Raw genomic sequence first — 12,166 nt, 5'->3', positions numbered from 1 at the left:
CAGTTCACCGGGGCTCTATTTTCGGCTGTCACGGTCAAAAATGGAGCCTCAATGAGTGACAATGAGCTGGCCATACCGCCCCCCCAACCCCCCGAGGTCAAACACAACCCTGATGCGGCCCTCAATGAAATCAAGTTTGACACCCGTTCTAGAGCATTCACAAAATTGTTATTCCCATTTTAACATCATTAGAAACAATGACTCCCAAATCTTTAGCAGTGGGGTGAAGGTGCTCTAGGGGTATTGAAAAGAGGTTCTCAATTGTCCACTCCTGCTCTAAAAGTCAGCCAAGAGAAACCCAACTTGGTCTGAGCTATGGTAAAGAATAGACTCTTGAGATAGGTTCCTACAACCCAACAGAATTCATGTTATTTGCCTGTTAAAACAGTGGTCTCCAAACTTGGTAACTTTAAGACTTGTGAACTTCAACTCCCAGAATTCAAGTCCACAAGTCTTAAAATTGCCAAGTTTGGAGAGCCCTGTGTTAAAGGATTAAATCACCACTTTTAAAGTAGAATAAAGATTCTTCTGAGTTCATCTGGTTCTTCCATAGATACGGTTTTCTTTAAAACATTTCAGAAACATTTGTTAGTAGTTTCTTCCAGAAAGTTGGTTGGGTTTTTTTTTTTTTCTTGTTCAACTTCCTACTCTCTTCTACAGAACGTATTTCCTGGTAAATTCCTGACCAATTACTAACCATAACCAACCTACTTAGTTTCTCAAGATCAGCCAACATAAGCTACATATCCTTAAAAAGAAATACGGTAACACATAATCAGACTTAAAAGAACAAGAACCGGCAAGCAAGAGCTATACAATATACACACTTATAAAAAATGAAAAATTAATACTTCAGCAAAAGTGTATGAACGTTTTTGTCTTTTTTTCTTTCTTTAAACCATTACAGAAGCTTCACCAATTCAAGGCAAGTCATCGGGGTTCAGTGCCAGCAGCTTCATTGGTGGCATTGTGTTGACTCTGGGACTTCTCGCCTTTGGCTATATTGGATGCAGATTCTATCACACAAAAAGAGGTGTTCAGTATCGAACCATGTACGTTGGATGGAATATTTTTTATCTTTCTCTAAGTGTAATACTGATCTTTCTCTAAGTGTAATACTGGCCAAGGTTTGAGGAAGAATGTAATCTGCTCAAGCACCAGAGCAGGGGTCGGCAACCTTAAAAACTCAAAGAGCCACAAAGGTCTTAACTGGAAGCCCCCCGTTCAATTCTGGAGCTGACCGGAAGTCCGATTCCCCGCACCATAGAGTCTCCTCCTTGCACGGCATCCTTTTTCCTCTACCTGTCCTAACTGAAAGCCCTGTCAATTGTGACTGGAAAACCTGCCCCTTGCCATAAAATCTCTTCCTGGTGCGCCTTCCATAACTGGAAGCTCCTCTCAAAATTGTGGCGGCGATAGGGAGCCGCAGCAGAGGGATGAAAGAGCCACAGGCAGCTCCAGAGCCGCGGGTTGCTGACCCCTGCACTAGAGAATATGACACGATACAGAGTTGGCAGGGCTGACATAATTGTATTTTTCTAATACAATAATGAAACTAATGGTAGGATGATGGAACCTGTAACTTCAGACGTGTTAGCCCAGCAAGGTAGAGCAGACCAAGAAACCAGAAACTTAACTCAAAACCAGGCTGTCAACATCATTCAACCTTAAAACTCACTGATTGAACTGCTTGAAGTCAGCAGATAAATAATGCCCAAGACTGAGCCAAAGCAAATCTTAAACTAAATTGATCAATGGTCTCACGTGATAGAAGGAGTTTTTCTATTCTTTTGCAGGTCGGGTGGACACCAAAACATTAATGTATATTCTGCCGTTCTCATCCAGGCATACTTCTCCAACATTTTAACGCAAACTCAGGCACAATATTATACCCTTCTGCTAACTGTGTGGAATCTTGATTTTCCCTCTAATAATAATAGAGTAGAATAAATAGGAATAGGAATAGAACAGAACAGAACAGAACAGAATAGAAGAGTTGGAAGGGACCTTCAAGGTCTTCTAGTCCAACCCCCTGCTTAGGCAGAAAACCATACATTACTTCAGACAAATGGTTATCCAACCTCTTCTTAAAAACTTCCAGTGTTGGAGCATTTACAGCTTCTGGAGGCAAATTATTCCATTGATTAATTGTTCTAGCTGTCAGGAAGTTTCTCCTACCCAGTTCCTGCAACCGTTCTTCATATGTTTTTGCCTCCAGTCCCCTAATCATCTTTGTTGTTCTTCTCTGCACTCTTTCTAGAATCTCCACATCTTTTTTACATCGTGAGTGAACCCTAAGATTGGACTTGTCATCCTAATGAAATAGCAATACTTAAGAACGAGGTGTTAGTAATTTGTCTGGTTGCTTTCATCTTAGCTCTTTTAAGTTTTTATTCCTCTGAAAGGCGACACTAGCACCCTCTTACACAAGAGGAAATGTCATAGTACTAAACCCTTTGTAACCCTTCCTAACAACGAGAGTTCTTTTGTTTACTCTGTGATTACTTCCTTTCGTTGGCTCAACATGAGTAGAGGCCAGGAGCTCTGCAACATCCCGTCTTATGAACTATTTCAGCCCCTGGTTGGACCCTACTTTTTTCTGTTACAGCGGAAAGCAAACTCTTTGTCTCCTGCTGTTGTTCACAAAAGTATAGGCCATATACTGGAGCACGTAGCTGATCCTAAAATAGAATAACTTTTTCTTCCGCCTTTGAAGGAAACCGTACTCTTTCATTTTGTGCTTCCTTGCCACCCGACTCTAATTCCAGAATTTTGCTCAACCAAGCTTCTTTGAATTATTTTTAAGCATCCAGTAAAAAAAGGAGGCATTTTCTTTCCTTCCAGTAAGACCAGACACTATTTTTGCTTTGTGGTGATTGTGGTTCCCAGATAGTGCTGGCTCTTTGTGGTTGTCCAGACAAGAAGCACAAGCAAAATCTTTTTATTGTAAGGTTCCATTAACAAAATCTCCGTAAGACTGAAAGTAACTCTCACCTCCTTTCCTTTTACTCTCCGGAAAGCTAAGGCTGGCTCCCTTCTGAAATGCTTATCACTTCACTTTACTTTATTGATTAGCCCTTGGGCCATATCAAAGTGCAGCGTTCCAGACACAAATTATTACTAAAATCTAATAAAAAACAATTTAAAATGGAATTGGATAAAATACAATTTAAAATGAAATTGGAATAAAATACAATAATTTAATATAAAGGTAAAGGTTCCCCTCAAACATACCTGCTAGTTGTTCCTGACTCTAGAGGGCGGTGCTCATGTCTGTTTCTAAGCCGAAGAGCCAGCACTGTCTGATGACAATTCCATGGTCATGTGGCCGGCATGACTAAACACCGAAGGCGCATGAAACACTGTTACCTTCCCACCAAAGTGGTCCCTATTTTTCTACTTGCATTTTTGCATGCTTTCAAACTGCTAGGTTGGCAGAAGCTGGAGCAAGTAACAGGAGCTCACTCCGTTCTGCGGTGCTAGGGATTTGAACTGCCGACTTTCTGATCGACAAGCTCAGCATCTTAGCCACTGAGCCACCCCGTCCCCTTACTTATATTAATTTAATATATTATTAAATGATATATTACTTATAATGATATATTATTAGATTAGATTAGATTCATTATATTATATTTATATTATATTATTATATATGCCGATCTCAGCCGAACCATTTTGCTTAAGTCCTGTGCTGTGTTAAATGTTATTTTCAGATTCTGGCTGCACATAAAGTAAGTTGTTTTGATATGGATATCCCAATGGTTCACTCATCATAGACCAAAATACCTATCTCTCACCCTCTTGTAGGCAACAATCAAATAGGATGTGAGCCAGGTTTTCTACCTCTGGCGCTCTGCAAATGCAGAGATGTCCATTGTAGGGTATAGAATGGAATCTCCCATATCTGACCATTGTGTCAAGCTGTTCGAATCTCGCTCGCGTAAATATCTCCCTAAGATGTTTTGGCAATTGTAACTTCAAATAGCTGTCTGTTTGAAAAGTACGTTTGTACTTGCTCAGCCATTTGCTCTGCTTATCACACACACATGGACTTCCCTTCTATAGGTTGAGATAACCTTTACATAGCAGTTATCGAATCCGTGGCTTTTCTTCCTGTTTCCCAAGGCCATTCCCACACACCATCAGACATAGTTGTAGATTCCTATTCATGGGAGGAATGTTCTACCAAATGCAGGACAACTTTACAGTTCAATTATTTTTAACTTCAGGAGATTCTATTTTTTCAGTTACAGTAGGAATTTTACCAAGCTGTATTGGTAAAGAAACCACAAGGTGCTTGTTCCTTGCCCAGATACCCTGTTCTCCACCTTCATTGTTTTTACTATTGAAATAATTTCACCCACCTCAACTTCTATTTGTATATTTAATTGCATCCCATTGGAATGAATGGACAAAGGATACATGCATAATAGGGAGCATATATTACAGGTACACCTCATTTACCAATCACAATTGGGATTGACATATCTTGGTTGTTGAGTGAGGCAGTCACTAAGTAAAATCATGACTGCTTAGGAACTTCCTTCAGCTTTTCTTTGCTTTAAAAGGACTATAAAACTCATAAATGCGAGGATTGATTGCAGAGTTATTTTTTTCATCACCTTTCATCATCAGTTGGCTCTAGTGATTAAGACACCAGGCTAGAAAATGGAAATTATGAGTTCAGGTCAGTGGTGAAATCCAACTTTTTTTTACCACCAGTTCTATGGGCGTGGCAGGGGAAGGATACTGCAAAATCTCCATTCCCACCCCACTCCTGGGGGAAGGATATTACAAAATCTCCATTCTCACCCCACTCTGGGGCCAGCCAAAGGTGGTATTTGCCAGTTCTCCGAACTACTCAAAATTTCCGCTACCAGTTCTCCAAACTGCTCAAAATTTCTGCTACCGGTTCTTCAGAACCTGTCAGAACCTGCTGGATTTCACCCCTGCTTCAAGTCCTGTCTTAGGCATGGAAGCCAGCTGTGTTCTGACCCAGCCTTAGCAGAACCAAGAAACAGAACCCCTTGTCCCAAAAAAAACCCCTCTTTATTTAGCATTCCCACACCGAAAAGTCCAGGCAATAATCCTTCCAAGGGTTAACTGAAGTACAGAATTTATCAGCCCTTGGATAATTGCAAGGCCAGGAACTTCCAGCCACGAAGCTGTAAATCAAACTCTCAAGCAGGCTCTGAGACACAATCACAATGAAAAAATCCTCCCCTTTAGCTTCTATTTATTCCCCAGCCAGGGAGGGGCCATTCAGCATCCCCATGTGCCTTTCTGAGTTGGCTCCTGGTACTCAATTGTTCTCCTCTCCTGACAGCTCTGTGCATAGGCGCATCTGTAACAGGCCCCAGCTGTTCTTCTTCCCCACTTATCTCCGACTGTGAAGGCAGCTGGGAAATGTCGGACTGCCCTGGCTCTCTCTCTGCTTCCAACGCAGAGCATCCATCATCAGAGCCTTCCCCAGACTCCAGGACTGGCCCAAGTTCCTCCCCAACCTCCTCATCGTCCGAGTCTGGCAAGCCACAACAAGCTGGATGATTTGGGGCTAGTCATTCTCTCTCAGTCCAGCCCACTTACAGGTGGTGGTTGTGGGGAAAATAGGAGGAAGGTGTGTTGGATATTTCACTGCCTTGAGTAAAAATAATAAAGGCGGGACATAAATAAACAAATATAAGTGTGAAGTTGCTAAGCAATGTAGTTGCTAAACAAGAACTACCATATTTATCGGCGTATAACGCGCACTGGCGTATAACACGCACCTTAATTTTTTAAGAGGGAAGTTTCAGGAAAAAAAGTAAATTTTAAATAAAGAACTTTGAAGCATAACATAACTTTAAATGTCTAAGTCTAAAAAAAGAACAACTAAAAAAAACCCCAATTAACTATTTTTTTTAAAGCTCCCAAAGGGGAAAAAAAACTTACCCAACAGAACAGGGGTCTCCAATCTTGGCAACTTTAAGACTTGTGGACTTCAACTCCCAGAATTCCTAAGTCAAGGCAGGCAGGCAGAAAGAGCTGCTCACCGATGAGCTTGATTGCAGCCAGGGATATTCAGTTGATTGCTGATGCATGGATTGCGATTGTCATGCAATCAGCAACTAAGGTAAGGAAGGCGGAGGCTGGGAGTGGGGGGGGGGAAGAAAAAAAGAAACTTTTTTCCTTTTACATGGCTCTGGCGATCCTGATCCTGAGTTGCCTGATTAGCAGGCAATTCAGCTGGGATGTCAGAGCTTGGCTGCTCAGAGCCATTTAAAAGGGAAAAAAGCCTCTGATGATCCCGGGGCTCAGCTGGGCATGGGGGCGGGGGCAGGGATTTTTGCTGGCGTATAACACGCACATGCGATTTCCACATTATTTTCAAGATGAAAAAGTGCGCGTTATACGCTGATAAATACGGTATCTGTGTTCTTTCCTATCACCAAGTTCATTCCTCGTCGTATTTCACTGACATTTTTGTGCTCAAATGTAGTAACAAGCATCGTCAAATACAAGAGCTTGCACAGCCCAATATTCAGTCCCATTGGTCACGTTTTTGGGGAACGTCAAAGAATGAAATCCTCAGCAACAGATTTGTTATGAGGAATTACAGTGGCTCTGTTCTCATGCTATGATCAACATCTCCAGTCACTATATCATGCTGTCTATATAGTTTGTATGAAGATTCAACAGTGCTCTTGTTAATTTATATACAATCATAATAACCTTAAACACTGGAGTGGTATGATGGCCTAGAGGTGGAGCTCTCGCCTCACACTCAGGAGGCTGTGAGTTCGATCCTATATAGAGGCAGATATTTCTCTCTCTGGGCACAATGAGAATATTGCTGAACAAAGCTCTGCATTGGCGACATTTTAATCTGGTCATTAAAACGCTCTACTAGCTCCATTCAGTTGCCTAAACTCCAAGGGATTATGGGGCCGTTAAATGATGATGATGATGTTGATAATAACCTTAAACACTGTGTTGATCAGTAGAACCTGGCTTGTTTGCAAAGGTCTAAAGTTTTTTTCCTAGCACAAACAATGGTCCAGAAAGTTTTGTATATTTGTTAATTTCATTTAATCATTCTGTGGCTCCCAGTGAAGTGTATAACATAGTTCCTTTTCTTTTCTTTTTTCTCCAGTGATGAACATGATGCCATTATTTAAAGTCCATGCTGAAAAGACAGAAGGCCACGCCCGTTACTCCTGCTTTTAGGGACACTTTCTCTCTGGGAAAATATTATCTGATCTGATATTGATTGTTTTGTCTCTTTTGACATACATTGATCTTCAAATCTGGAGAACTACACAAGGGCTTTCTTTGCATATTCAGAGTATCTTCAATGAAGCGTTTCAAGGAATTGAAATTATACCTGGTTTTAATCGCTCTATTTTGAAAACCTTTAAAGTAAGCATTGTTGCTTCTTAGCTCTTTTTCTACAGAAGATTGGAGATGACAAGTCCATAACAGAACACAACTTCAAGTATTGGATCCTGAACCTTTTTGTTTTACTCTCCAGTTTTTGTTTTTGTTTTTCATTCAGGAAAACAAATCAGACATTTGCTGGACAAATAAGAGTAACCCTTTCCACAGAAGTCACAAAAAACAGTATTTCCAGATCACCTGTGTAAGATTTGTGGAATATCATTGGAATATTGTTTCGTTAACAATCTGGGGAAGCTCAAATATTCTACAGGTAGCCCTCGGCTTACAACGATTCATTCAGTAACTGTTCGAAGTTACAACCGCACTGAAAAAAGTGACTTATGACCGTTTTTCATACTCAGACGTGTGAAAAACAAATTCAGATGTTTGGCAACTGACTCATACATATGACGGTTACGCTATCCTGACATCCTGTGATCATCTTTTGCAATCTTCTGGCAAGCAAAGTCAATGGGAAAATCAGATTCATGTAAAACCATGTTACTAACTTAACAGCTGTAATGATTCCCTTAACAGCTGTGGCAAGAAAGGTTGCAAAATGGGGCAAAATTCACTTAACAAACGTCTCACTTAGCAACAGAAATGTTGGGCTCAATCGTAAGTCGAGGACTACCTGTATTTGCCTAGTTGACTATTTAAGATTTTTTTTTTTTTACTTTGTGGTTCCCAACAAACAAATAGAACAGATAGGAATACAAAAATGAATTTGATGCTTTTGAGGTGGAGAGATCATGTTTTTTAAAAACATGATAAACGTTTAAAAACATGATAGATGAATAGGACTGTCCTGAAAGAAGATTCATATAAAATTGGTGTCTTCAGATTTTTTTTCCTGGAAAGGAGGGCCAATTTCTTCCAATTTGAAGGCATTCTGAAATCATTCATTTGAGGCCCATCTAATGCAGGGCTATCAAACTTCTGGCCGGTGGGCAGGATGTGTCACACGTTGGCTACGCCCACGCCCGGTTTAGCAAAGGGGGAAAAAGTCCCAATACATCACGTGACACCACCCTGACATGCGGGTTTGACACCCCTAATCTCGTGAGATCCATTCTTTTTGAAGTCACCATGTCAGAAATTCACCAGGTCGTATGAGTTAGCTCTTAGACAAGAAGCTGTGTGACTTAGCTGTTAAATGCAGACAATTGTGTAATTAATTATTCATTGTCTGTGTTTACACTTTTCACAGAGAAACTGATTAAGGAATAAACATCCAGAACATTTACGCCAATAATTATTTAATAACTTAGGCAATTTTGTGTGCTATGTAGTAATCATCAATGATAACTCATTTATTCCATGCTGCCCAACATCCAGAGTGTATTTCTGAAATGAAACGAATTTGACATTGGTCAGGCATGGGGCACTTAAAGCATAAATGTGCTCTGCACAATTCCCCATCTGATTGATTAAATTTTCAAAGCAGCTCTCAATGGCTTCCCTCAAGGAACCCAACATTCAGAGGACAAATATCATCACTGCTCTCCAACCGTCTTGGAGATGAGACCTTTTTTCCCTTTCTTCAGAAGGCATAAAAGCAGTCTCTGTTGCTGCCAATGGAAAGTATTATTCACACAAGTTGTTGCACGGAAGAGATTTGAATAGGAATTTCTGTAAATTTCTGAAAGGTCTTAACTCTTTCCAATGGTGTGAATCCCCCAGTACAACATTTTGCCTTATATCTTTCATTAATGACAGTAGATAATTGCTAATTATAGAGTTGCTTATGGAAATACAGTAGTAGAGTTACTTAATAGAAAGTAAAGGGATAAAACTCGCCTCACCACAGAACTACATTTCCATCCGTCAGTCAAGTCTTAAGGTAGCCTCTACCATGATAGTTTAAATGGAGTTTGATAAAAGTACTGTAGACGTTGTAATCTTCTTTATTTGATCTTTGCTGAGTTTCAACCACTGTTACAAGAAAGAGAAAGTTTACATTGTATTATATAATTAACTCTCACTGGGGCGGGGAGTATCTGTCTTGATGGACTACTACGGTCTTAATTCTACCTCTTCGTAGTATGATCTTTGCTTCCACACTTCCTTTCAAAGCCCCATAATAATCAGATTCCTCTGGCCCGCTACACACATGACTTAAATAGGAGCAGCACGCAACAGCCTTTTTTGTAGTTTTCTTCACTGCTGTTTAACTTTACAAGTGCATTGGGGTGCGTATTTCACAGCTGCAGAAGATTGATGCGATCAATGGGTCTTTTCCTCTCTCTTTTGATTCTCTCTGTATATACCAGAGTAATTAATGGCCGTGGTACTTGCTTTGCTCACTGTAAGATGACTACTAATTGCATGTCCCCCCTTAGGACTTCAGTGATATACCGAAGATGCAGCAGAGAGCGGAGCTGTGGTTGAATGTGTCCCTAACACACAACAACTCGCAACTTGCAATTTTTAACATACGCCTTTGGTACTGGTAGTCTCTAAAGGCCATTGCTTATTCTGTAATACAATTTTAAAATGCAGGTGGTCCTTGACGTACGAGCACTACTGAGATTGGAACTTTTATCAACTAACCGATGCAGTTGTGTGTCATCACATCTCCATTCCCAATTTTTATGATTTCCTTTGCTAAGGAAAAGAAATAAATCTGGCATCCCCCTTTGATTCGACAGCCGGCAAGGCAATCACATGATCTCAGGACATTGAAACTATCATAAACAGATGCTGGCTGCTAAGTGCCCGATTCACAATCCCATCCAAAGATTGTAAGTGTGATGATTGGCTGCAAGTCACTTTTTTCAGCACTGTCGTAACTTCAAGCAGACGTTAAGTGAACGGTCATATGTTGAGGACTTCCTGTACTTTTTTTTTTATATATAAAGCAGAATCAAGACCACAGCAGTATGCTTGTGTCCCCCTCTCTCCAGAATAAGCAAACGATAATACAATCTCCCTAGGGAATTTGAGAGATGAACTCTGATTTTTACCCCATCTTGAAGTCCAGTAATTTTTTTTTTACTTGGCTTCATATGAATCTGCTACGCCAATGATCCATGCAGGAATGTTACCACTTTCAAACTCTCTTGAACTTGCCACTTCAGATAGAAGGCTAATTATTACGATAGAAATAAATTTCTGATTCTGTTCACATGACACGTCGGGCTAAATGGTCATTGACTATCTCATGAATCAACGGATGGTGCAAGTGTGCGAATGACGGTTTGGTGTGTGGACGAATTAAGCTAATTCTGTATGTTCTATATACTATTAATATAAGTTTAGAGTTGCCCTCCTTTAAGAAAAGGAAAAATAAAGTCTAAAAATGTCGCTTTTGTTCAATTAGTATTTCTGGGGCCTGTAAATGGGATACTGGGGCAGCTGCAGGCAGCCTGTATTTGAAGTGAATAGTTCACCCATTCCGTTGCATTTTTTGTTAAACTGGTAGTCCTTGATTTACAACTCTTTGTTTGGTGACTGTTCAAAGTTACAACGGTACTGAAAAAAGTAATAATTTATGAGTGTTTTTCACACTTATGACCGTTGCAGCATATCCATGGTCACATGATCAAAATTCAGACACTTGATAATTGACTCACATTTATGACAGTTGGAGTGTCCCAGGGTCATGTAATCCCCTTTTGCAACCTTCTGAACAGCAAAGTCAATGGGGAAAACCAGATTCACTTAACAACCGGGTCACTAACTTATCAACTGCAGTGATTCACTGAACGACTGAGGCAAGAAATATCGTAAAATGGGACAAAACTCACTTCACAAATGTCTCCCTTAACAACAGAAATTTTGGAATCAATCGTGGTCGTTAAGTCGAAGATTCCCTGTACTCCATTCTGAATAAAGATTCTAAGAAAAAAACAACTCTATTCAGGGATGGGTATGTGCCTGGTTACAACTCATGAGAGATTTCTGTGCTGGAACAGTTCTTGTGTAAGACAGAATGTGGAAACTCCAGGTTGACAATGTTTGCAATGCAAAAAGTGATGCTGAGATGTAGCAGAACATTCTCTGCTGTGCACATTGTAAATCCATATGGGCTGAAGCTACACTGAAGGGACACAATTTTATGGGTTTTGAGGGGGGGCAGTTAATTAAAGTAAGCAAGACATCAGATCTGTGCGTTGTGTCATGTCTTATTTGAATACTGCAGTAAGTGTGGCCCGCCAGCGGCCTGCGCAGATTGTTGCTGATCCCGACGAGGAGGCTGGTGTGGTGCTGCGCCAGCAGCCTGTGCAGCCGGCGCTCGAGTTGGACAGCGAGGAGGCTGAAGAAGATGTGGTGCCAGAGGCAGGGGTTCAGTCAGGGCCTTCAGAACCTCCAGAGGCTCCTTTAAATGAAGAGGAGGAGCCTCTTCTCAATGCATAGGCACGCAGAGCTGCCAAAAGGCAGCTTTTGGTTCCTCAGGAGGAGGTCTCCTTGAGAGTAAGGCTTGCGGCTAATTGGCCACTCCCTTAGCCTATTTAAGAAAGAACGCAGCTTGCAACAAGCTTCAGGAAACAACTTTAGTTCGCTAATCATCGAGTTTGGATTTCTCTGCAGCAATGCTTCTGGGCTTTCTGCCAACTCCAGTAAGACTCTGACTATCTATCTGTGGAATTCTGGCAGGCTTATTAACAGCCAGCATTTGCTAAAACTGCGTTATTGAGTAAACTAAGTTTTGTTCAGAGTTTGTGTGTGCTGCATTCTTTGGGATCCGTAGCTGGGGCAGAACAGTAAGAGTGACTGCCTTCGCTAGAAGGAAGTCCTACGTCCT

General features: G+C 40.9%; 1 protein-coding gene across 1 annotated transcript in view; it reads left to right on the top strand.

Annotated features, from left to right (window-relative positions):
* Positions 1–11,526, top strand: part of TMEM123 (transmembrane protein 123) — a 38,461-nt gene extending 26,935 nt beyond the window's left edge. Inside the window, exons 4-5 of the mRNA XM_034409127.3 lie at positions 908–1,052; positions 7,136–11,526. Of these exons, the coding sequence (XP_034265018.2) occupies positions 908–1,052; positions 7,136–7,160 (170 nt within the window). The 3' untranslated portion in view covers positions 7,161–11,526. The remainder of the gene's footprint in view (positions 1–907; positions 1,053–7,135) is intronic.
* The last annotated feature ends 640 nt before the right edge of the window (positions 11,527–12,166 follow it).

The sequence above is a fragment of the Pantherophis guttatus genome, chromosome 5 (genome assembly GCF_059756535.1).
Source record: "Pantherophis guttatus breed Tessera chromosome 5, ASM5975653v1, whole genome shotgun sequence".
Classification (NCBI taxonomy): domain Eukaryota; kingdom Metazoa; phylum Chordata; class Lepidosauria; order Squamata; family Colubridae; genus Pantherophis; species Pantherophis guttatus.
Note: the sequence above shows the minus strand (reverse complement) of the source record. Positions and strands in the feature narration are given on the sequence as shown.